Source organism: Dasypus novemcinctus, chromosome 2, assembly GCF_030445035.2.
Source record: "Dasypus novemcinctus isolate mDasNov1 chromosome 2, mDasNov1.1.hap2, whole genome shotgun sequence".
Classification (NCBI taxonomy): domain Eukaryota; kingdom Metazoa; phylum Chordata; class Mammalia; order Cingulata; family Dasypodidae; genus Dasypus; species Dasypus novemcinctus.
The window spans coordinates 38,656,193-38,683,517 of NC_080674.1; the positions used below are offsets into that span (position 1 = coordinate 38,656,193).

Sequence of the window (27,325 nt, forward strand, 5' to 3'; positions counted from 1 at the left end):
TTAAAACAAGTGACTGAAGAAATATTTGTGAGTAGTTTATCAGGATATAAATAGAAATAACTAAAGCCTAAGGAGTTTTTTGCTATTGGTTAACCTATTTGAAAATTAAAAATAGTCACTAAAATAGACCTTGAAAAAAGCTAATGTAAAATTGAAAATGCATCATATACTGTAATGCTAATATTCAGCTTTTCTTTTCTGGTCCAATTCTGCCACTTATGACAATTATAAATCTTCTTTGTAAAGATGGTAATTAAGCAGAAAAACCATTTGTTGAAATGGGTGTCACAAATATGCCAGAAAAAAAAATTTTTCTCATGAGTAATAATCATACAAAATCATGTAAAATGCAATGGCACAATTTGGTCATGCTTGCATTTTTCTTGCCACCTAGAAAGATCCATAGCTTATAATCTTTGAGACAGCCAGTGAATTAGTGAGATATTCTTTCCACTGACAGTCCCAGGAATCATTCCCATGAGCACACTTGCAGCAAAGAGTGAGATTTAGTGAATATTTTCTGAATTATAACAACCACTACTAATATTGGCATGGTGCTTACTGTGTGCCAGGCCCTGTGCTAGTTTTACATGTTAATTCCCTTTTTACCCACTGCAACCCTGTGCTGGGATGGTTGGAATCAGACAGCTCTTTTCATATCCACCTCTGCCATTGCTTTGCAGATCTTGGCAGGGTCTTGTCGTGATCTTGGACAAAGTTACTTCACCTCTCTGTGCTAATAACAATTCTTAATCCATGGAGTTATTATTGGGATTAAAGTAATTAATATATGTAAAGTGCTCAGAAAAGTGCCTGGCATGTAGAATGTGCAATTTAAGTGTAACATAAGCAATTATTATATAATTATAGTAATAACAAATTATTGATTAACATATAACATTATATAATATTACTAGACACTATTCCTATTATTGCCCAAAAATGCTAGCTCAGCACATATACCTTAAGAGGCACATAAAAAATCACCTCCAGAATGTATCCAGAAAAATTACAGCATGTTACATTAAAAAAATATGAGGTCCCCATATACCCAGAGATCCTGATTTATAGTGACTGGTCTCAAAGGCCAAGAATTCTAGAGTGTAGCCACTAAGCTAATTCATTCAGCCACACAGTTTTTGCATGAGTTCAAAGGAGGAAGTAGTTATTACTGCCTATGTCCCATCCTAGAGGTTAATCCAGAGAAGACATTCTGAATTGAATCTTTCAGGCAAAAAAGAAAATGGAACAGATGTAGAGATTTGTGAGGTTGCATGACATCTAGAGGGACCAACTAACAGATTAGCTGGGGCAAGTGGCAGGAGGGGGGACCTCAAAGATAGCTTGTGGTCAAGTTGCGAAGTCGCAGGTGGCATGTAAAGGACATGCAGGGGAGGATTATCAAAGGTATTTAGTACCAAGGCATGTGGAGAATGGGTTGGAGGGGGAGATACAATGTCAGAGAAACCAACAGACACTATCAAGTCTCTCTACAAACCTTCATGTAAGCAGGAAGCAGGAGAAAGGATACTTGGGTTGTTTCCTGAAAGGGGAAACTGGAAAGTTCTATAAGTTCTTCTTGCCTTAGTATCTCTAAGAAAATTATAAAAATATGAATAATAGAATCTTGCATGTAAGTAAGCCCCATATTTTGATCTGGAATTGCTTTAATTAAATTAGGCAAACATTTACACAAATCAAAAAGTACAGAAAGTTTTCCTAGAAAAGGAATGATATGAACGAATCGATGTTATTATGCCCTATATACCTCCAGTTCTCTCAGTGGGTTAACTCCATCCACTAGATCAGAGTCAGATCACAAAATCTAGAAGACTTAGTCCCTGATAAAATGACCTGTGGGCAGAGTTCCAGGTGTTTCTTCAGGATGTACCATAGTCTCTTGAAGCCAAAGAACTTAGTAAAAAAATAATTAAGAAAATGAAAGTATATGCTCATAAATCTAATAACATCTTCCAGAAAATTTGTCCATACAACTGAAAACAGAAAAACTAGCTAAATTAGTAGTGAAAGCTCAGTCCCTTTATGTTAGACTTGTTTTTTTCCATTAATTCATTCATTTAATCAACAATTTTATTCTTGTAGAGCAGGCACCTGCTCTGGTGATCAAGGCTTGGTGTGGGAGCCTGATGAGTAAGCCAATGCTTAGAGGAGAAAATGAAGGCAGTAGGTATAGACTATGTTTTTCAACAGTGCCTACACAAGGAAACTGATTTAAAATGAAATACAGTAATATTTAGAACTTAAAAAATAACAGGTACTATTTTAACAGCCACTACTACAAAAAGACCTATAAAGGCCAATATAAAAATTAGATATAAATAAGGAAAAAAGGGTAGAGACAGATAAACTAATGTGAAAAGTTTTCAGTTGAAAGAGTTAAGAGATACATGAGATTGTGAAAATCAATTAAGGAAGATTTCTTTCCTCGAACATCTGTTAAGTGCTTAGCACTCAGCTAGACTTTATAGAGCAAAAAGAAGTAAGGTTCTGATCAGAAGAAGCTTAAAATTTGGTTGAGGAGCCAACGCCCATGATCAGAAAGCAGTGGCCACAAAAACTTTGGATATGTATGTCAAAATGAGATGTTTTAAAATATTATTACACACACATATCTTCCATGTTTTCATTATAATATAAAATAGGGCAAAATGATCTAATGACCAGTGGTGACAAAGAATTTATAGAAAGAAGATAATATGTGTGGCTGGGGTTATAAGGGAAACCTCCAGGGAGAAACTGGTATTTAAGGTTTTATTTTTATACATCTGTTCCACTGTTGAGATAAATATATTATCCTTTCACTGGCAAATGGTCAAATGTATGTCAAAAGTTAGGTCTTTGGGGGGAACAGGTGTAGCTCAGTGATTCCGCACCTGTTTCGCCAGTACAAGGTCCTTCGTTCATCTCCAAGACCTCCTAAAAAAAAAAAATAGATAGATCTTTTGGGTTGAAGAATAAAATGAGTTGAGGCACAGCTCCTTTATGGATAGATCTCAGAGCCTAAGGCCTTTAATGTAAATAAATAAATTCGCTTAACCGTTGCCAGAGAAAGAGGGTCTCCATCAGGAGGGAAGGGATGCCCAATCCAAGGCCAATCTTGCAGATGTACTGCCAGATCATATTGTTATGTTTTCTGGCCATGGCAAGAAAATGACACCAAAAAGCAATGTCCCTCTTATACACAGAGGAAAGGATTCTAGAGTTTAGAAGACCTTAGTGCCCTTTGCCCATTCAAGGAACCCTCAATAGAGAAGTGTGTGAACGTTGGTGCTGTGAGGTGAGACTGCAAGTGAGCTCCCACAGGGAGAAGCCCTGTGACCTTGGGCAAATTCCCTGGGTCCTAGTTTTCTTAACCATAAAATGGTGATAATAGCAGTTCATTTTTTTAAAACTATAAAATGGAGTAATCACTTGGGAGGACTAAATTAAATAAACCACTTAAAGCACTTAGCAGAATGCTTGCTAAGTAGGAAGGGTCCATATAATTTTTCCAGAAATAATAAGCACATACAGGCAATAGGGAATAACTGGAAAGTGAAACTGAGGGTTGACATTGATGATCGATTAAAATAACAACGTGGAGTTATTTTAAAGGCAGAGATCCTCCAGATGATGTAAATCGAGTCACCGAGGAGCAGAGAAGGTCACAGAAACTTGACTATTACCTTCCCAAGAGGAACAATCAATTTTTGAAAATTTGGCTAAAAAAATACCCTTGGCTTGTATATGATGAGATATTAAATCTTATGTTCTGTGGCCTGTGTCGTAAACATGGAGTGAAGTTGGGGGCAAGTCAAGTGAGTTTTGTATGTGGCACTGACAACTTTAGAACTGAATTTCTCAATGCACATCATCTCAGTGAGGCTCACGCCAAGGCTTCCTTAATGGAAGCAACAAGTGGTTCTCCGGTGAACAGAGCCACCACTGAGCTGATGGTGAGGACCATGAGCAAAGTCACTCTTGGCAGAGTGGAGAACTTATTCAGATCATGCCATGCCATTGCCAAGACAGGACGTCCCCTCGAAGATTTTATTTGGATGTGCAAGTTGGATGATATGAAGGGTGTTGACATTGGCCCAGTATTTAGAACTAACAGATCAGCAAGAACATTTGCATATTTTATTGCTGAAGTGGAACGGAGGAATCTAAAGGAGAAACTAGAAAAATGTAAATTTTTCTCTGTCATCAGTGATGGTGTTGCAGACAGCTCAATCAAGGAAGCCAAACTTGTCTATGTGCAGTTTGCACATGCAGGAAAAGTGCATTGCCAGATTGTTGGGGTACACACAGTAGAAAAGAAGGATCCTCTGGCAATTAAAAATGCCATTGAGAGAACTCTGGAGATAAATCTGCAACTTAGCCTGTCAAGCCAAGACTGGGCCAAGAAACTGGTTGGTTTTGGAAGTGATGGTGCTCCTGCAATGGAGAGTGAGAACAATGGAGTGGCCCTTCTTTTAAGAGAAATCCAGCCATGTGTGCAGACTATACACTGCTTTGCACATCGCCTTGAACTGTCTTACAAAGCAGTGTTCCAGAGCATTCCCCTGTACAACGATGTCAGAGACCTCCTTCATAGCATTTATCACTTCTATCACAAGTCTGCCCTTCATAGGAGTTCCCTGATAGCTGCTTTCAAAGACCTTCACCTTCGACCTGTGATGCCTTCTCAAGTAGGAAAGAAGAGGTGGCTTCATGGATTACAGGCAGCTCTTCAGAACTTTCTTAAGGGATATCCTGCAATTGTCCAGCAATTACTTTTGGTAAGTAATTTTGAAATACACATCGTTTTACTGTTTTGTTTTGTTTTTTCAAAATAACAAAATACTTTTATTAAGCTCTTTGAAACAATAACTTGGAGAAAGATAAACCGCAGTTTTATTCCCAACCTGTGCTATAGGCCAGTGAAAGCAGACATGATGCCAGTCAACAGAAAGCCAAAGAACTTCTTGAGTTCCTTCTCCAGGCCAACATTGTTAAATTTGCTCATTTCTTAGTGGATGTCATTAATGTCCTCAGCATTCTGTCCCGTGTCAATCAGAATAGAAATTCCTCAATTGCTGACATATTTGCCACCTTAGAATCAACGCTGGAAATGCTCAGAATATACCAAACAAGGTGAGGGGCTGGGAAGGATTAGAGGGCTTGTCAAATCAGGCAGTTTGACTTGAGAAATTATTCTCCAGGTGCTTTTTCATGTGGTTTCTTTTTTCATTGGGGGGATATTTTCCCTCAGACCAGGACCACAAGAACGCACAGTGGATTCAGTCACTCACTTTCATGGTAACTGCCTCAGCGGACAGGGAAGCATTTCTCTCATGAGAAACACGGTATTAACACATCTTATCAAGAGGTTGCAAGGCTGTTTCAGAGATGCCAGCCAAGATGTCGTGAGGGCAGCCATGATCGGAAGCTTCAAAATGTGGCCCGGGAAAATAAATCAAGGTAACCTATATGTGCTCATCCTGAACTTATTTTTCTTTGGTCATTGGTGTGAGTTTCTTTGGTATGTGTGATTTTTTTTCTTTTATACCTTGATCATAGAATTTGGGGAAAAAGAGGTATCCATCCTGATTGCACATTATGAGTCCATATTGGAAGCTGCCAACGTGAAAATTGATGAAGTGGACACAGAATGGAGCATGTTGAAACTGGAGATTTATGCCAGGTAAGAAAAAGAGCAAGCAGAAGAAACTAGTTGATATTTGTAAATATCTGGGGAAAACACGGGAATCTCCTAATCATTTGCATTTTTCATTCTCTCTTCTAGATTTCAGAACATTCGCAAATTGACCTGGGATTTTGTGAATTCTGTTTACTTACACAAGTATCCAAATATCCTGACACTAGTAGACCTCGTGCTGACCCTCCCTGCAAGTTCAGCTGAAGCAGAACGTGGCTTTAGTCAGATGAGACGTACCAAGTCACACATGCGTGTTAAAACCAAGGCTGAAAGTATGACAGATCTCCTGATAATTCAGTTGAACTCTCCAGATATTAATAGCTTTGACCCCAGGAAAGCTATCCATTTATGGAATACAAGAACACTATCGTCAACTGGTGATGCAAGATCTAATTCGGATTGCTCATCCAGCTCAGAAAGCCATTATGAGAGTGATTAGTAATGTGAAAAATGTTGAGTTTTTTATTGAAAATATTTTCAAAAAGCTGAAATACGAAAGTAAAATAGTAACCAATCTTTGGCAAACAGAAAGGGTACCTGGCATCTTCCTAACATACAAAGCAAAAATCCAAAGATTGATTTTCTGTTTACTTTCTAACTACTTCTTCTGAATCGGCACATTCTTTCTGAATCTTTGGGTGAAGATGTGAGCTCCTGACCAGTGGTGTTATTTTCATGTCATCTTTGAGAGTTATTTCTAAGGGTGAACAGACTGTGATTCTGAGTTTACTGGGGCCTGACATGCAATTACCTGTTTTCCTTGGTTAATTCTAAATGGTAGTTACATTATTTAACCAACTTTGGGTCAAACTAAAGAGTTTCTTTCGTATCCATGAACAAAATTTGTAAGTGCATCTGTTTGTATTACTACATTATATGTGGAAATCATGCCACTGCATGCATTGACAATTTAAATAACATTGTCAAATATTAAAATTGTCTTCATATTTCACACTAAGACCCTTAGATTAACAATATATGTGTAAATTCAAAGCCTGTTTTATAATATTTTGTCTTCTACCAGAGCCATTAGAGGCACTGAAATTATATTGCATAATCATCAGAATTTTTAAATACTTTGAGTCTCTTCATGGTTCCAGAAGATTTTCTTTATGATTTTATTTACAGAAATATAAATGATTTCTTCCTAATTTATCTTAAAACTAATGTGATACTGTAAAAACCTTGTTTTACTGAAAATTCTAAAACTTGGGAAAATGTTCTCATCTCTGTAAGTTTGGACACTAAGGTTTGATCAAAAAGGACAGAGAATTTATTTCTGAACAACCCCCTGGATGATCCATCTTATCAGAGAAAGAAAGATTCTGCTTACCTTCCAGATCTCAAAAATGTAGATGAGATTTGAACCACAGAAATTTAACAGAATTATTGAATTTTCCTAAAGGTTAGAGGAAATGATAAAATTCATGTGAGAGCTTTAAAATACTAAGAACTTACATATAAAAAGGAAAAAAAAAAGGAGGTGCTGCATCTATATTTCACTCTTTTTATTCCTAAACAAAGAAGAATGGCTATGTACTCTGGACCTGAAAAATGCCTGCATACATGTAGGACTCTCTGGCCCCAGAAGGTATCTCTGTTACTCTGCATTAGTCAATTTTATTTTTTAACAGATTGGTTTATTTTGTTTTCATTTTCCTTTTGTAATGCATGTGCATGCAATTTGAAATGAGAAATAGAAAAATTAGACTTCTCTTTTGGGCAAGTTAAAGTAGATTAGTGTATAAGAACAAAACATTAACAAGGTTAGTGACCTTTTACAACATACTTGGGAAGAGCGAACCAAATGGATGATTAAATTAGTGTTCAATCCAATAATTTAGCAATTCAAATTTCCCTACATTTACAAAGCAAATATGTTCTCATCAAAGGGTAAGATGAGGATAAATGTGTTACCTCGGTCATAGTGGTAACTTCCATTCATTTGAAATAACCTTATCCTATTTTTTCCTATTGTGCCCTATCTCATATAATAAACCTATTGTGAATAAAAGATGGAAGAAGACTCCAAATTAAAGCATAAAGCCTCAATATTTTGCCCAATCTGGAGTGAATTATTTCTAGGCCAAAAAAAGACACTTTCACTTAGCTGAGAAGCAAAAATGGGAGAACATCAGGAAATTGATTCTTATTTTTGGGTTTTCAAAATACCTTCTCTTTGTCCAAAGGTTACATTTTAAAATTATATGAACAAAATGATTTTTCAAGAGCTCATTTCTTCTATTTTAGCAAAAGGGAAAAACCCTATCATAAAATAAATAACAAAGTATTTTTTATTTTTTACTAGATTTAATAGGAAATAAAGCATTTACTGACATTCTGCTTGACTTGGTGACCCTGAACCTTGGAACAAACAACTTACCTAGTAGTTGGATGCACCTCACCCAACCTGATGTAAGCTTCCGTTTTGTTTAAAGCCCTGTCATTGTTTGCGTTGCAAAGCTTCGAGCATTCTTCTTATTTGATCAATGAGTAAATAGTTCTGAAATAACCAGTATCTGCATTTAGTAGGCAGATTACTTTCCTAGTAGTTTGCTATTTGCCATAACAAATCACCACAAACTTGTGGCCTAATGCAGAAGAAATTTATTCTCTCACAAATCTGGAGGCTAGAAGCCTGAAAATACGGGATCAGCAAGGCCATGCTCCCCCTGAAGGGTCTAGGGAATAATCCTTCTTTGCCTCTTCTCACTTTCGTTGGTTGCCATCAATCCTTGGCGTTCCTTAGCTTATAGATGCATCATTCCAATTTCTACCTCTTTCATTACATGATGTTCTATGTGTGTGTGTGTCTGTTTTTTTCTTCTTATGACGACACCAGTCACTGATTTTTAGGACCTCTCCTAATCTAGTATGACCGAATCCTAAACTAAGTAATTACATCTTCAAATACCCTAATTTCCAAATAAGGTCACATTCTGAGATTCCATGTAGATATGAATTTATGGGCAAACTATTCAACCCTGTACAGTAGGCAATCTCTAGAAATTGAGGGAATGATTGAATGAATAAATTTCAAATGAAAACACACAGTATGTACATGCATACTCTTTGAAGAATAAATGATGGCACTAATAGCCAATGAAACAATTAGAGAAACAAGGAGGCTCAACCAGTGAGTTTGTTTCTGCTACAACCAAATGGAATATTTCTAACTAGTAACAATAGATGATTCTGGCAGATTTTTCTTTTCATCATAATGTTTGGCTTGAAAACATACCACAAAACTCAGTGTTGAAAAATTATTTCCCCTATGTGCTGTAGAGCTTTTGCACTGCCAATAGATATCATCTTGTCCCTTCTCTGTTAAAAAAGTACAGAGTAAACCTGGATTCACATGCATAAATTTGTTGTGTGACAATAAGCAAAAACCATAAGTTTCAAGGAAGTAAAACATAATACACTTTATAGGATCTGCCTGGATTGGTCAGGATAGCCCAACCAGAAAGAACTGGCTCCATTCACCAATATAAAGTCCTTTTCCATCATCTCAAACTCTTGCTATGAGAATCTCAGCCTCAAGAGAGAGTCATACAAATATTCTGATGACATTTCCTGTTTTCTTCTAGCTACAGGAGTTGACATCTTTATTAATAGTAAACTCGGAATTCGTGGACTGGCGGAAATTCCTGTTAGTAACCTCGATGCCTTGGCCCATTCCCCTGGAAGAGGAGCTCCTGGAGACCCTGCAGAGATTCAAGGCTGTGGATGAGGAACAGTTGGGCACAATCACTCTTGAGCAGTATATGCAGGTTGATATGAGCATATGATGGCACTAATAACACCAGAGTACTTTTGACCTAAGAAGTGTATTACTCACTGATGTAGCATCATTGGGCCTCAGGCCAGTGTTCTGCCTTCAGTGTTCTTTATGGCCTGGTACCCAAAGGCAGCCCAGGCAATGTCATAACCTCCTGAAAAGGGAAAGAACCTGAAAAATTGGAGCTGTTCATTTCTGGCTTCTGGGGGAACTAAACATTCTGAAGAAGACAAAGGAGCTCTGTGGTCCTTCTCCTAAACTCCTAGCCTTAAACTTTCTTTACCTTGGTTGTGCATTAGAGTAAGCATCACCTGGAGAGGTTTTAAAATCCCGGTATCCAGACTTCAGTGCAGATAAATCAGAATCTTCAGGAGTAGCAAAACAGTGACAGAGAATATGGAGAAAAGAGCAGGTTCTCTGTTTTGGATGAGGGGTGGTAAATAATAAACCATTTCTGATCAATTGAGTTTGAAATGTTTGTGGGACATGAGACAGAAACATAAAATATGATATGGCAGATGCAAAAGGGATTGTTTTAGTTAAATTTGAGTTGAAGAGATCACCCAAAGAAAATGTGTAAAGTGGTGGATAATCCAGTAACATAAGAACTGGCCATTGGATTTGGCAGGTAGATGTAATTGATGATTTTTGCCAGAACAATTTTGGATGGAATAATGAGTACAGAAGCCAGGCTGCAGAGGTAAGGAAATGAAATGATCTTTAAGATGTGAACATAAGAACTTTGAACACATTTTTGAGAAATTTGAGTAAGAAAGGATTGAGGATGAAATTCCATAACTGAGCAGAACCTGGATTATTTAATTTGGCTTTACTTACTGAATTCTTTATATTGCTCACCATTTCACATTGATGTGTAGACACAAAATATGGAAACTTTGATAGGTAGATATTACTGTTACGACAGTGTGCTACTCTTTGTAAGTGCCCGTAACCTGCATATATTTCACCATTTAAGGATATGTGTCCCTTCCTGCTTCTCTTCTCTTCCACAATTGGTCAGTGGAGTGTTGTTAGACAGCCTTGAGGTTTCCATGCTCATATGTTTGAGCCAGAGGGAATAGCACTTGAATCCTGAGGAGGTTCTTTTTGGTCTGATGAAAACATGCTGATTGGGCACTGAATCATTTCTTTATTATGTGGAGCAATTTATGAATGCTCTCATTACATGAACTTGCTATTTATTCAGGTGATTTTGAGCAAAAACAATAAAAGAAGAGTAAAACTTAATCCTTTTCCATAGATGGCTTAAGGTTTTCAAAAGTTGGCACTTGTGAAATTATCAACCTTCACTATTTCAAGTAAGTGGCAAGTAACACAGGATATCAATTTGAATATCCTTTTGCACAAACATGAGAAGAACAAACAGTGTTGGCAATTTTTATCAAAGTGCCAAGCCCCAAACTAGAAAGCTCCTTTACCAAATGTGAATTTCTTAGGGATGCTGCATTTGATAGAAACAAATACTTACTTGAACTCATAGTATGCTTTGGGAACAGCTGGTTTCCAGGCTCTGCCCTCTCCTCTTGCTCACCCAGGTCCCACTCTTCAGTAGCCCCAGGCCAAGGAGGAATTTGAAGCTACCCACTTGTTGACATACCACCTACCTTTTCATAGGTTTCCAATGATTGGCAGCTCTCTCTCTCTCTTTCTCTCTCTCTGTCATGCACACACACAAACACAATTATTTAATGAGAAAAATCAAAGCTTCTAGGGGAAGACATTATAAGATTCATTGCAAATGCTACATGAGAACAGCAAAACAGTATAACTATTGTTGACATGAAGCTCTTGATGACAAAAGGACTCTACTATGTTTTTCTTTTTTTAATAATTGCAGATTCATCACAGCAATCATTTAAGAGTGACTGATTTCCCCAACTTCTAAAATAGAGTAAGATATTGCATTTGTGAAATCAGGCCAAGAGAGGCAATAAAAGTCTATCGACCCTACCTCCCAACCTTTCTGCAGCTGTTACATGCTCCTCTCTGTCATGAGTGTGTGTGGATGTTTAGGCACAGTTATGTAGAGCTCTTTGATTTTGAACTACTGACTCATCTTTGTTCATGACAATGCATGTTCTTACAGACTTAATGAATCATATGTTCTAGGAACCAAGCAGCACAGCACTTGTTCTCTGTAGAAAGATTAAAAACCCTAAAATTCTTTGGCCATGTTTAGCAAGAAAGTACAAAAGGCATTTCCTTATTTTAAAGAGAGATCGCTTAATAATCCTGTGAAACAGGATGTGGTTGACTGAATCTCACGTATCAACTGATACTTCTCCTATACATGTTGGCATTCAACAGTTCACATTGCTAAAACTTTCATGGATGATTTTTTAAAATATATAAGTTGTCTCCCTATTAGGTTGTTCTGTTTTGTTTTAATTTCTAATGTGGCCCTCTTGTGTGTGATATACTTTAAAATGGTGTTCTAATTTATGAAATATCATGTATTTTAGAAAACTAATATACATGAGTCCTTGGTTTTAAGAATCAGAGAAAATCCTTGTGCACTGAAACAATTAGAAATGGAATTGATGGTTGAGAAATAGGGAGAAGAGCATGGATCTTCTGTTTCTTTTCTCCTCTGGGTTTTTTAATATTTCTTCTTTATCACTGGTTTCCTACTGTTGGATTATTGTGTCCCTTGATGTGATTTTCTTTGTGTTTCTTCTGATTAAAGATTATTGAGCTTCTCAGACCTGTGAGTTTGTAGTTTTCATCAAATTTGGAAAACTTTCAGGATAATTTTTTCAGCTTTTTTTTTCTCTTCCTCCCCTTCTTTGAAGCCAATTACATGTATATTAGGAAGCTTGATATTGTCCTATAGGTCTCTGATGCTCCTTGTTTCCAGTCTTGTGTCTCTCTGTGCTTCATTTTTGATGCTTTTATTGCTATGTCTTGCAGTTCACTGATATGTTCCTCTGCAGAGCCTAATTGTTATTAATACCATGCAATATGTATTTTTTATTTCGGATGTCACATTTTTCATCTCTACAAGTTCAAATTGGGTCTTTTTTATATCTTTTCTTTCTCTCCTCATTATGTTCATGTTTTTCTCTTCATCCCTGAGCAAATGCAGTATATTTAGAATAGTTGTTTTAATGCCCTTGTATGTTAATTCTAACATCTGTCATTTTTTGTTTGTTTCAAATGATTGATTTTTCTTCCAGTTATAAGTTGCATTTTCTAGCTTTTTTGCACTTCTTGTAATTTTATATTGGATGCCAGATACTGTGAATTTTATATTATTGGGTCCTGGCTTTTGTTGCATACCTTTAAATATTGTTAGACATTGCCTTGTGACCTTACTTGTAATCAGAGTTTGATCCTTTCAAAGCTTACATTAAGCTTTGGAAGGACAGGTACAGACCAGCCTTTGGTATAGGAATAACTTGACCCTCATGTTAAGGAATTATCCTCCTAGGAGTTCTGCCCAGTGCTCCATGTGTTTAGACGTCCTTTCACTCTGACTAGTGACAACACTAAATATTCCTAGCCCTAGCCCTGCATGAGTCTTTGGAATTGTTTGACCTACTACTTTCCAGTGGTTCTTTCTCTAGCCTTTGGCATTTTCTATACATATATCTACAGATTGTCTCTCAATCATGGTACAAAGACAGCCCTCTCCCTTTGCATCTCCCTCTTGTCTGATGGTCTTCCCTTCAACATCTAGCCATCTCAGCCTCTCTCAACTCCAAAATCTGTCTCTCTAACTCAGCAGGATGGCCAGGCCCTCTTCAGAGTAGCCTCCTGGCACCGCAGCCTTGAAATTCTCTCCAGGAAAACTGTCCAAAAAACCCTCACTACCCTGTGTTGTGTTGAGTAATGTCTAAAAAGTAATTATTTAATATCTTTTGTCCATTATTCTAGTTGTTCAAGGCAGGAGGTTAAATCTGACTCTAGTTACTCCATCTTGGCCAAAAGCGGAACTCTTAGCTCTGTTCCTCATATCTCTCTTCTCCCCTTCAGTGTGTCATCAGGACCTGACCCTCTACAGATGAGCCACTGAGCAAGGATCTCCTCTTAGTCAAAGCAGAAGTCATTCACATGGAGTCTTTAGCTCCCCTGACTCTTCTCCCTCAAAGGCTTCCCTATAGGCAGCATCTCCCACTTGAACTCTCTTCGTGCCAAATGAAAAGAAAACCCAGTCCTCACCTCTTGGACTGCATTCCCTTACCAGCTACCCAGGGCCTTTGTACTTCTCCCAAAGCACAGGTAATTCTTGGCTGGAATGGAAGGGAAGCTGAGAGCACAGGCAAAACAATAGCTCCTGGCAGTAAGCAGTGCTAAGGGTAGGTTGTTATTCTGGAAGGCAGTAAGGAAGCAAGATGTAGGGGAAAATGCTTGTGCTTTTTTATGAAGTGCTTGCCATGTGTAAAACAGAAGCTTAGCAAGGCACATTCTTTGAACCCAAACATTTTTAACCCTAAACATTGTGTTCACCAGCAGAGATAATGACAACTCCCAAAAGAATGACCTAAGTGCCAAATATATCATACGAACAAGAGTAAAATTGGAATTTAGAGGAGCAATCAGGGAGGGCTTCACTGAAGAGGGATGATCTGAGTCAGATCTAGAAGGATGTGTAGGCTTACCTGGGTAGAAAGGAGGATGGAGAGCACCTAATATAGGAGGGGCGATAGGAGCAAAAGAAGGAGAGTAGGAAATGGTTCTGAGCAAGAAGGGAATAACAGCCACATTAAAAAAGTTTTGAGAAGATTGATATGGTTGCATTGTTCAAACTGAAACAAATGAAAAGGAGATTGGAAATCAGAACAGCTCTATGGTTATAGGAGTAGCCAAGGATGGAGGTAATGAAGCTCTATGCTAGGGTGGTAGCAGTGAGAATGGAAGGAAGAGATGGGAGAAGCATTGCCAAATGAAAACCGTGGGATTTGGTAACTGGTAATTTGGGCTTACGGAGCAGGATGTCATGAAAAAGAGGCTGCTACAATCTTTTGTCATTTAGTCAATCAGTCATTCAACAAAGATTTTCTAATGCCAGCAACATGCACCATACTATGCTAAGATCTGAGAACAGATAGCAACACATATTACATTGTATACATTATGAAATATTAAAAAAAATTTTCAGTGATAAAAATAAATGTAACTGGGAGTTCTAATATTTTCTTCTAGAGCCCCATGATGTATATGTCCTTCTTTACTCTAGAAAGCTAAATAAACTTGTTTCAACCTCTGTGTGGTTTTTAGAGGAAAACTTACATTTCAGCTCAATGTTTTAACTATTTTCATTTTTACTTTTTGTGTAGGCTGGCCTGTGGTTTATGGGAGATGAAGATATAAAAATTCCAGAAAATCCCCTTGAACCCCTGCCATTTAATAGGCAGGAGCATCTTATAGAGGTAATTACTGAGACCTTTGAAAATGTAGTTTTGTAACTTTCCTGATCATTGTCTTTTGTCTTTCTTCTACCTACATGATTTGTTTTAGAGTCCCTCCAGTTCCTTTGCTGTATCCCCAAATTGTGAACTTAATACTCACTAAGGAGGCAACATAGAGGAACTCTGGGCACAAGGCAGAGGCTTAAAGAGTCCCACTGTTCATTCTCTTTGTGAGCTGGACAATTTTCATAACCTCTCTGGGCTTCATTTTTTTTCATCTGTCAAATAAGCTAGTTTGTTATGTCTCTAAGGGTTCTTCTGATTCTAAAAGCTTGGGATAAGATTTGTCACTTTTCCAATGTATATTTTTGTCCATTTCTCTTTGATTTTTACTAACATGTGCAGCATACAAAGAGTTTATATACAGTATTGCCCATGACCAATCAGACCTTGCTGTTCTCAATAGTATTACTATCAATAATGATATTATTATAGCTTCTGTCCCTGAGGCCTCAATGAACTTAGTGACCTTGGAATATGAAAACAATTCTGTCTTCAATAGGGATGTTTAAAACCTACCTAACACAGTCAAATTCAATAAGACATGAGAAAAGTTGAATGGTAGATTTATTAAATATGACTATAGTTATAAACTTAAAGTGAGTAATTCCCTGCAATTGAGCATGCATTTTTTTAGCTAGATGCTAGCAGGTGAGAAGGGTATGATAAAGGAAGCAGGGAGTTACCAAAAGAAAGTCTAAGATATGAGTTTGGAAGTTGTGATGTCAGTTTTTTGTTTGTTTGTTGTTTTTTAATGTGAAACTGGAAGACTGAAACCAATTCTCCTGTAAAGCTTTTGGAAGACCATCCCCATATGATTTTGTGAACAAATCTGCCAACAACATAAGCAAGTTTTTCATTACTTGTGAAGAAACTAGCCATCTGAATATGGTCCAAGTGAAAAGCGTTTTCCTTAGCATCCAGAAGTTTTCAGAAATGTCCATCTAAGGCAAGGCTTTTTGGCTGCTCCCCTGGCCACTAAAGCCAGAAGGCAGACTGTGATGGTCGGCCCTGAGGACCAGGAAGCAAGAAAGGACCTGCTCCCAGGCCCTTCATCTCCCAGAGCCTCTATCTTCTCTTAAAGTAGGGGCTTGGGCTACAGTCCAGGGTCCCACCCAGCTCCCCTGCTTTGTCATCTGTGTTCTCTGTGATCCAGATCCTGCCTCTGAGCCACACTTTTCATGCGCCCCTGAAGGCAGACCAAGAGCACTGCCCTTGAACTTGGATGACTTATGAGTTCTGGCACTGAATGAAAAGTCAAGCTATACCCTCAAAAAGGAACCCTGAGACATCTCTGTGTTGCAATCACATTGTTGTCTCCTGACAGTGACAATGCACTTCCTTTTGATTGATGAGGGATCAGCAGGCCATGTCTGGTTTCCCAGTTTTCCACATACTCAACACCAGTGTTTAAAAATCCTGAGTTTTTTTTCCCCTGAAAAACAAAATGGTAGTCCTAATTTGATGACATTCATATCCACAGATGTTGTCTTAATCTCTTCTTCACAGCTTCTGTCCAAGTGAAAGCAGAGAGCATCCTTCTATCCCCTCAGGCTGGATGGTATTTTTAAATGCCACCCATTTGCTAATGAATCACAATTGTCTATTTCCACCCCAGACTTTTCTTCCAAATTCCAGATTGCCTATTTGAGAGCTCCACTTGAATTGTCTAATAGGTATCTGAAACTGACCATGTCCAAAACTGGGTACCTGATCTCCTCTCCCGGCCATCTTTCCTCTCCGTCTTCAGCTAAAGCTCTCTCCATCTCAGGATATAGCAATTTCATTCTTCCTAATTGCGCAGGCCAAAACCCTACAAATCATTCCTGATTCTTCTCTTTTTTTGAAATCTCACATCCAATCCCTCAGGAAATCCTGCTAGTCCTACCTTCAAAATATGTCCACGATCAGACCAGTCCCATTGCTGCCACATTGAACAAACTGCAATCAACCTCATCTGGATTACTGCTTGTCTTTGCTCAAGCCTAAAGTCAGATCATGTTGACCTCTGCTAAAGCCCACCCATGATTCTGTATTTTACTCAGAGGAAAAGCCAATGTCCTGTAGTAGCCAATCCAGCCTTGCTTTTTCTGACCCCATTACTTCTCTCACCTCATTTTCTGTCATATCCCCCCTTGCTGACTCTGCTTCTGCAATACTGGCCTCTTCATTGTTCATCAAATATGCAAGACAAGCACTCATCATAGGAGTTTTGCCTCAGCAGTTCCCTTTACCTGCAATGGTCGTACCCCGGTTGTTCTACTTGGCTAACTCCCTGCCTTCCATCAAGTCTTTGTTCAAATTTCTCCTTCTTAATACTGAAATGCCCCTCCCTTTCTTCCCAATACTCCTTTCCTTGACTTATTGTTTTCCTGTTTCTATAATCATTACGTGGTTTTTGTATTCATTCCTTTTTTTTTTGGTGGGGGGGGGGTCCTGGTGATAGAACCCCAGAGCTTGTATATGGGAAGCAGGCATTCAACCACTGAGCTATTCCCACTCCCCTTCATTCTTTTTTAAATTAATTTATTTTTTAGAGTAATTGTAGGTTTACAGAACAATCATGCAAAAAATACAGAGTACTCATATACGTACACACACAGACACACAATTTTCCCTATTATTAACATATCGCATTAGTGTGGTACTGTTTACAATTGGTAAAACAATGTTATTATAATTGTACTATTAATTGCAGCCCATAGTTTACATTAGGGTTCATTCTGTGTTGTATTGTCCTATGGGATTTTTAAAAATTTTATTCTAGTAATATATATACAATCTAAAATTTCCCTTTTTACCCATATTCAAATATGTAATTCAATGGTACTAATTATATTCACAATGTTGTATTACCATCACCACTCTCCATTACCAAAACTACTCCATCACCTCATACAGAAACTATGTACCAAGTAAACATTAACTCCCCATTTGTTAGCCCCAGCTTCATCTTCAAAATTTGTTATTTTCTTGTTTTTTTTTTAATAGTAGTCATTCTAGTGGGTGTGAGGTAGTATCTCACTGTGGTGCTGATTTGATTTCCCTAAGAGCTAATGATATTGAGCATCTTTTTATGTGCTTACTGTCTATTTTTATATCTTCTTTGAAGAAATGTCTATTCAACTCTTTTGCCCACTTTTTAAATGGGTTGTCTGTCTTTTTATTATTGAATTGTAGGATTTCTTTATATATTCTGGATATTAAATTCTTAAGAGATATGAGGTTTCCAAATATATTCTCCCATTCTGTAGGTTGCCTTTTTACTTTCTCAGTGAAGTTCTTTGATGCACAAAAGTTTTTAATTTTGATTAAATCCCAATTGTTTTTTCTTCCTTTTGCTGGTCATGCTTTTGTTATAAAATCTAAGAAGCCATTGCCCAACAAAAGGTCCTGAGGATGCTTCCAATGTTTTCTTCTGTGAGCTTTATAATTCTGGCTCCTATATTTACATCTTTGATCCATTTTGAATTACTTTCTATGTAATTTTCAGAAAGAGTCCACCTTCATTTTTTGCATCCTTATATCTAGTTATACCAACACCTTCTGATGAAAAGATTGTTCTTTCCCCATTGAGTGGACTTGGCACCTTTGTGAATAATCAGTTGACCACAGATATGAGGGTTTATTTCTGAACTCTCAATTCAATTCCATTGGTCTATATATCTGTCTTTGTGCCAGTACCATGCTATTTCGAATACTCTAGCTTTGTAATATGTTTTCAAATCATTAAGTGTGATTCCTCCAGATTCATTCTGTTTCAAGATGGTTTTGGCTATTCAGGGTCCCTTACCCTGCATACAAATTTGATGATTGACTTTTTCTTTTATACAAACCTATTGGAATTTTGATTGGGATTGCATTCAATCTGTAAATTGCTTTGTTAAAATTGACACCCAAGCAATATTCATTCTTCTAATCCATGAAAATACAACGTCTTTCCATTTATTTAGGCTTTCTTTGATTTCCTTTTAGCAAGGTTTTGTAGATTTCCATATAGAACTTCATTATATCCTTGGTTAAATTGATTCCTAGATATTTAATTCTATTCGTTGCTATTGTAAATGGATTTTTTTTCTTGATTTCCTTTTCAGATTGTTCATTAATAATGTATAGAAAAAGCAGTGGTTTTGTGTGTTGCGTTTTTATCCTGCCCTTTGCTGATTTGTTTATTAGGTCTTATATTAGTCAGCTGAAGTAGTGCTAATGCAAAACACCAGGAATTAGTTGTTTTTTTAAAAGAGTATTCATTTGGAATAGAAGCTTACAGTTACTTCCCTCTCCAAAGTCTGTTGAAACATGTTGGAGCAAGATGACTGCCGAAGTCTGCAAGGATCAAGCCTTCCTCTTTCTCTTAAGACTGTGGTCCCAGCCTCTTCAGAAATCAGCTGTAGGCTGGGATAAGTATCATCTCTCTCCCAGGGCTCATTTCTCTCCAGGCTCAGCAGCTCTGGTCTCAACTGTAGACTCTCAGGCTCTCTCTCTTCATGGGGCCTCTGCTGTGTCTATGGAGCCATCTCTATTCCTCTGTGTTCTTCTCCTGTGTGTTTGCTTCCCAGAGTTCCAGCATCCAAAACTCCAACTAACTCCTCTGCTGTGTTCTTTTCTCTATGAGTCCTCACCCACCAATGGGGCAGGAATGCAACATCCTACTGATGTGGCTCAGTCAAAGCCTTAATCACAATTTAACCAAGTAAAAGTGAAAACTCTGAAGTTATACAATCTAATATGCCCAGAGGAATAGACCAGTTTATAAACATAACCCAATGTCTATTTTTGGAATTCATAAACAATGCCAAACTGCTAGAACTCTGGTAGCTTTGTTGGGATTTTACAGGATTTTCTGCAAATAGAGAAAATATACTTCTACCTTTCCAACGTGGATGCCTTATACTCCTTTTTCCTGCCTAATTGCTCTGGCTAGAATTTCCAGGACAATGTTGAATAACAGTAGTGATAGTGGGCATCCTTGCCTTGTTCCTGCTCTCAAGAGAAAGTGTTCAGTCTTTCACCATTGAGTATGATGTTAGCTGTGGGTTTTTCATATATGTCATTATAGCAGCTTGATATTATTGATGAATTCCAAAAAAATATATTAACTTATGCTTGTAAACTGATCGTTTCCTCTGGGCATATGAGATTATATTGGATTCAGAGGTTTACTTGACCTCTTATGCCAGTAGGACACTGAGTCCCCACCCTTTGGTGGGTGGGGACTTGCAGATAAAAGTCATGGCAGAAGACAGAGTTGGAGGGGTTTCTGATATTGGAGTTTCGATGTTGAAGTTTGATGCTGGAGACTTGAGCTAGAACCCTGGGAAGTAGGCTCACAGAGGAAAGAGAAGCCAGCCCCAGGAAGAAAGGAAACTTGAACCCAGAGAGAAGCAAGACCCTGGAAGGGAGAAATCCAGGAAGCCTGACCCTTAAGCCATCAGCAGCCATCTTGCTCCAACACTTGAAAATACACTTTGGTGAGGGAAGTAACTTATGCTTTATGGCCTGGTATCTGTAGGCTCCTACCCCAAATAAATACCCTTTATAAAAACAAACCAATTTCTGGTATTTTACATCAGCACCCCTTTGGCTGACTAATACAGTCATGTTGAAGAAATCCTTCTGTTCCTAGTTTTCTAAGTATTTTTGTAAAGGTGTGCTAGATTTTGTCAAATACACTTTCTTCATCAATTGAGGTAATTGTGGTGTTTTCCTTCATTCTATTAATATGGCATGCTACATTAAATGATTTTCTTATGTTGAACCACCCTTGCAAACCTGGGGTAAATCCCATTTGATCATGTTGTATAGTTCTTTTAGTATACTGTTGGATTCAGTTTGCTAGTACTTTCATGATGTACTTTGCATCTATATTCAAAATTGGTATTGGTCTGTAGTTTTATTTAATTATGGTATCTTTATCTGACTTTGGTGTTAGAGTGATGCTGGCCTCATAGAATGAGTTAGGGAGCGTACATTCCTCTTCAATTTCTTGGAATACCTTGAACAAGAGTGGTGTTAATTCTTGAAATGTTTTGGTAAAATTGACCAGTGAAGACATCTACTCATGAACTTTCATTTTGGGGGGAGGTTTTTGATATTGTATTCAATCACTTTACTTGCTTTTTTGGTGTATTGAGATCTGATGTTTTTTCTTGATTCAGTGTAAGTAGTTTGTGTTTTCAGGAATTTTTCCACTTCATCTAAGTTTTCTAGTTTGTTGGTACACTATAGCAACCCCTCCTAGGAGCTGTATTGTATGTCCTAAATCCAGTAGTTCTTTGCCCCAGACCATTTTTACACTGCTTTACCTGTCTGCAAGCTGCTTCTGACTGCAAGGCCAGTTCTGGGGGGCAATACAGAGAGGAGTTTCCTGGTGCAGTCTGTCAGGCTGCCACCTGACAAATTGGCACTGACGGTACTGGCACCCCATTGTATGCTTAGGGATGAGTCTACTTTCTCTGGAACAGGGCAGGGACATTGGGAGCACAGGCTGGCTCCACGTTGCTAGGGGACATGGGAGGGGCTAGCAAGGGTTCCACAGCTTCTCTTACCATTTTAAAAGCTGTGTTCTCTTGACTCAGCACTCACCCAGTTACAGCAACCCTTTAACTATATTCCAGAGTTTTGAGGAAGATGGCTTTGCTGGCTTTGCTAGTTGTCCAAAGATTCCATGGGGGAAAAACACCCTGAAGCATCTTACACTGCCATCTTGGTCAACCAGGAGTCCAGTCATTCATTTTTAACTGACTATCTTCCTCTTCTAGAAAAAAGAGTTTCTCAAGAATGGGGATTTTTATCTCTTCAACTCACTAGTGTATCTTAAGCACCTCGAACAGTTCATGCCTAGCACCTAATAGGTGCTCAATAAGTACATTTTGAATAGTATTTTATTATTTTTTGATGCTTTGCAACAAATTATCTCAAATTTAGTGGCTTAAATAAAGCCCATTTATTATCTCACAGTTTCTGTAAGTCAGAAGTCAAGGCATGGCTAAACTTGATCCTCTGCTCAGTATCTCACAAGGTTGAAATTCAGATGTTGGCTGGGGCTGTGATCTCATCTGAGACTCAGGCTTTTCTTCCAGATCACTTGTTGTTGGCAGAATTCATATCCTCACAGTGTAGAATTAAGTCCCTCAATACCTCAAGTCTACCATGGGCCCTCTCCATAATTTGGACATTTGTCTCTTCACGGTCATCAGCAAAGCATCTCTCTGGCTTCATCTCTCTTCTTTAAGGCCTGCACCCTCTTGTAAAGGGCTTTCCTAATTAGGTCAAACCTAAAATTAGGCTCCCTACTGATTGATTCAAAACCAACTGGCTAACTTAATCACATCTGCAAAATCCCTTTATTTGCCATATAACAGAACCTACCCTTGAGAATGACTTTCCTGTCATATTCCTAAGTCCTGCCCACACTCAAGGTGAATTATATAGGGTTTGTATGTCAAGGGATGAGATTCTTGGAGGCCATATTAGAACTCTGCCTACCACAGTATTTTAAATCATCTTAAAAATATAGCAAAGAAAAAGTCCAGTCCATTGATTTGAAATCTACCCTATTTAATTACAGAAACAGCCTGTATTTCAACATATTTTGTTTTTGCACATCTTCTTTCATTATATAATATTCAGATCCCTTGTTAATGGAAATAAGGAAAATTGCATATATATAGCATTTATAAGAGCAATTCATTTAATGGACATAATACTAACAGGCAACTCTCCATGTGAAAGAAATGAAGGATAGGTGCCCATGGAAAACATCATAGTCCATCTCCCTTCTACTCCTAGTTCTGCTGGTGATACCCAAAATAACTCAGAGGCAAGTGTGAGGGTGAAGCCAAAACAAGGTCCATAAGGAACCCAACAGCTGGATTGTGAGTGCTGAAAAACCAAGAGATATCTTATCAGAGAGTGTTTTCAAGTGTCTCAGCCTAGTTCTATGCCCGGCTCACAGCTCTGGAACCTTTCATAAAAGGGTAGCTAATGAATGCATCTGCAGATCTCAATGATCTCTAAGATACTTTTCTGCTTTGCACCATATTCCAAAACTCTTGGAGTGATTCTTCATTTCCGTATCCACCTATTGCCCACCAGAGTACACAAGTGTCAACTTGGTTTGAAATTCTTTGTGTTTGTCAGTTTTTCTTTAGACTATTTGCTGACTATGAGAAGGATCCACCCCAGCTTGACTATACACAGATGCTGCTTTATTTTGCTTGCCACCCGGACACTGTGGAAGGAGTATACAGGGCCCTCAGTGTGGCCATTGGGACTCATGTATTCCGACGAGCTGAAAGTCCTCCTCAAATTGTGGAAAAGGTAATTGTCTTTTAGAAATGACTAGCATTGGGGTCTGGAGGGTAATGCCAGAAGGTCCTAAATCTAGCAATTGAACTCTGGTTCTTCCATCCCTGTATTTTCCCCGGTGCCTAACACAATGCCTTGCATATGGGAGGCCTTCAACAAAGACTTACTGAATTGGGTTAAGAACTGGTGACTCATTGTTCAACAGATGCTTTTGTAGTAAATAAGAAATTTGCTTAAAGTTGCTTAGCAGAATCAAAGTTGGCTCTGTAGTGAACAACCTTTATTTTGCATGAAATGCTGACCCTGGTAAATGAAAATGAACTGGGTATCAACCCAATCTACTTGTCTTATTGTATGGAACTTCTACATAAAACAAGTTCAGACCTCAGACTCCTCCCACTTGCATGTGACATGAGACTTTCAGGCCATAGCCCAGTCATCTTCCATTTCCTGGCTACACTCTTCAGACATGTCTATCGAAATAGGAGAATGCCAGATAGTGTGTGTGTTGGGGGGGGGGGGGGAGGGGGGAAAAGAGCAAAAGTGATGACTGAGAGCCAGGAAGAGATGGGCTTTTTTGGACTGTAGTTCTAAAGTTTGACCCTTAGCAAATAAGCAGGAGAATCTCCTTCCCCTTCCAGCAGGGCCAGAGTGAGCCCAGACAGAGTCTCTAGTGAACTTACACCATAGGGTTCTTCAAACCTATGTGCTGTAAGTATTGGTTTGACATTTACAATATAGTGGAAAGTTTAGCAAGAATTGTTTATTTCCACTCGAAAATGCAGTCTTCTTAGAAGGTGGAAGACCAGTTTAAATTTTCCCGGTTAAATAAGGAGTTAGTGTGGTCTGTATCCACTCTGGACTGAATATGAGGCTTTCCAAGAATGCTTCTGTATCTCCCTATAGATTAACCTAACTCTGACCTGAATTGTAACCTGCCATGTGGTTTCAATTAAATGTCTGTCCTCAGGGAGGTCTCTGCTGACCTCAAATGATATGCAGCACTCCCTGCTATATGTTCCCATAGCAACTTATGCTCCCTACCTCTGGTTACCCCTCACATCTGTAATTACTTCTTCAGTGTCAACTTCCTTTCTGGACTTGAAGCACCATATGGGAAGGGAGAGGGGCTGGGGGGATCTGAGTTGTTCTGCATCCTAGAACTTACCACAGGGCCTGACACAGACCTCAGGAAATATTTTCTTGAATGGATTGATCAATTAAGTAACTTTGTAAATCAGGCCCCATATATGTAATCTGTCAGGGGTATAAAAGAAGCAAAATTAGCTCTCCCAAAGGGACTGTGTCTCCTTGCCCCCATTTGGGCAGAAAACAATGAAAGAATTATATACCAAACATGGAGGAAGCATGAAATAAAAGCGTCACCAAGGACCTTGCCAACCAGAAGAGTATTCATGCTCCTTTCCCTCCTCTCTGCTTTTGCTCTTGCTGTTCCCTCCACTTAAAGCACCCTTCATCTCAGCTCCGCAAGGCCAAGGCCTCCCTATAACTCAAGGCTTACTTCAGCTGCCAGGTGATCGCTGAAGCTTCCCCGGAATTGCACAACCAACCCTGTGCACTCTCCAAACTGTGCCCCTTTTCCTACAGTGGGGCTGAGCACTGTGGCAGTCACATAATCACTTATCCAACATTTATTGAGCTCCTGTGCATGCTGGGAACCACTCTGACCTGAATATACTGCAGTGAGCAAACAGAGAAAAACCCTTGCCATCATGTCAGTTGATTCTAGTTGGAGGAGACAGACAATACACAAACAAGAACAATATATACTACATCACATGGTATAAAAAAAGAATATAGGGAAAAATACAGGAGTTGGGGGAGAGGTTTGCAATATTTAACAGGGTGGTCAGAGAGTTTCTCTGAAGAGACATATAAAGCAGTAGCCTGGAGAAGGTGAGGAGTGAGCCGTGTAGATGGCTGTGGAAAGAGCTTGTAAAGGGAGGGCAACAGCAAGTGCAGGGCCCTGGAGTGGGGCTGGGGCACAGAGGAATAGCAAGTAGGCCAGTGTAGCCTGCTAGGGACCAAGCTGGTGAAAGTGATAAGAAGGGGGATTGAAGGAGAGAAGGCTCCAAAGGCCACTGTAGGGACCTTGGCTTTAAAGCTGTGTGAGATGAGAAGTCATTGGAGGAGATCATCAGGTCTCTCTCACTGCTGTATTAAGAAAAGACAGAAGGGGGGATAAAGAAGGGAAGAAAGGAGACATGAAGTAATTCAAGCAGGGCCTTTGTTTACCTATTGAATCCTATGGCTAAATTGTTCAGAGCTTGAGTCTGGGGACAACATGTTACCTATCATTATGTCCTCCCAAAGTAGCTGCCCACATATCAGGTGCTCATATGGCCAAGAAGGAAAGAGAAGAAAAGAGAGAGAAAGGAGGAAATCCAATCTCCAATGAAAGAGGAGAGCAGACATTCCAGGCAGAAGCAATAGCAGCATCTGAGAGGCTGCAGTGAGTTGGGAAAAACCAGGGAAAAGAAGCATTTGCTGGGAAGCAGACTTGGCCTAGTGGTTAGGGCGTCCGTCTACCACATGGGAGGTCCGCGGTTCAAAGCCCGGGCCTCCTTGACCCGTGTGGAGCTGGCCTACAGCACAGCAGTGCTGGTGTGCGCAAGGAGTGCCCTGCCACGCAGGGGTGTCCCCCACGTAGGGGAGCCCCATGTGCAAGAAGGCGCACCATAAGGAGAGCCGCCCAGCGCGAAAGAAAGTGCAGCCTGCCCAAGAATGGTGCCGCCCACACGGAGAGCTGACACAACACGATGACACAACAAAAAGAAACACAGATTCCCGTGCTGCTGACAACAACAGAAGTGGACAAAGAAGAATATGCAGCAAATAGACACAGAGAACAGACAACCGGGGTGGGGGGTGGGGGGTGGGGGGGTGGGGAAGGGGAGAAAAATAATTAAATAAATAAATCTTAAAAAAAAAAAAAGAACTGCTTTAAAAAAAAAAAAGAAGAAGCATTTGCTACAGGACTTGGAGTTGTCCTGGGTGGTACTGCAGGGACAGATGCTGGACATTGTATGTCCTGCCATGGCCCACTGGGTGGACTGGGGGAGAGTGTAAACTACAATGTAAACCATTATCTATATGGTAGAGGCAGTGCTCCAAAATGTATTCACCAAATGCAATGAATGTGCCATGATGATGAAAAGAGGTTGTTGATGTGGGAGGAGTGGGGTAAGGGGGGTGGTGGGATCTATGGGGACCTCTTATATTTTTTGGATGTAACATTAAAAAATAAATAAAAAGAGAAAAAAAGTAAAAGAAGAAGCATTTGCTAGGGTCATTGCCACCACAACCAGCAGCTGCCTGTAGTAGTAATAGCCAGGGGAGCTAGCCCAGGAAGGGTCTGCATCCCTTCCATCCCTGAACCTCTCATTCACTGTCTGCTAGTACTCCCACCTAGAAAGCAGCTCCCATTGAGTGATTCAAGAGAGCCTTTTAAGACCAAGCACACTGTAGAGGAACTGAGCCAACCACATTGAACTCAAGAGACCCAACAGGGGACAGATGATGGAGCCTCATGTCTGTCCAACACACACAGGCCAGTGCTGGGTTTGGAGTTGACCCAGTAGTTTTTGAAACACAGGATCCCCCCACCTCCCACATTTTCATTCACCCCTTCCCCTCCCATCCTGCCACCAAATACATTGCTCCATTTCTGTGCCCTTTCCAACTGTGTTCTAGTTTCCTGGTTAACCTCATCCCAGGAAGCCTTAATGAGCCTGCTCCAACAGATCCATTTTCAATCAGATTTCTTCTTTTGTTTTCTGCATCATACCTGGAAGTCTCCCCAATATATCATTCTTCCTTATTCTTTTGCTTTTACATGTGCTGGTTTCCTTCAATATAGTGAGGACCTTCTGTTTAAATCCATGTTGTCTTGGGTAATTTAAGAGAAGAACAAGAGCAAGGCATTCATCAATAACATGTCCATCCTGGTGAATCTTTGCATGAGTGACATTTGGGAATATGGTTCATTCTGCAGTCTGTGGGGTTGTGAAGTTGGAATTCACACAATGTGAGCTTAAATTTTCCTCCTTTTAGAAGTCTTCAAAAAGCATCTTGGTAGGA

General features: G+C 39.2%; 1 protein-coding gene across 8 annotated transcripts in view; it reads left to right on the plus strand.

The window, feature by feature from the left end:
* The window catches only part of SPEF2 (sperm flagellar 2), a 200,909-nt gene that overhangs the window by 163,405 nt on the left and 10,179 nt on the right, over positions 1-27,325 (plus strand). For 6 of the 8 annotated variants that reach the window (XM_058307701.2, XM_058307702.2, XM_058307703.2 and 3 more), the window contains 5 exons: positions 3,616-4,781; positions 4,919-5,136; positions 5,255-5,463; positions 5,563-5,686; positions 5,789-7,753. In XM_058307701.2, coding sequence (XP_058163684.1) covers positions 3,616-4,781; positions 4,919-5,136; positions 5,255-5,463; positions 5,563-5,686; positions 5,789-6,140 — 2,069 coding nt within the window. In that variant the 3' untranslated portion in view covers positions 6,141-7,753. Of the gene's footprint in view, positions 1-3,615; positions 4,782-4,918; positions 5,137-5,254; positions 5,464-5,562; positions 5,687-5,788; positions 7,754-8,009; positions 8,117-9,291; positions 9,475-14,782; positions 14,876-23,056; positions 23,237-27,325 lie in introns of those variants that run through there. The other 2 variants (XM_004453334.4, XM_058307706.2) reach the window with 1 other exon arrangement.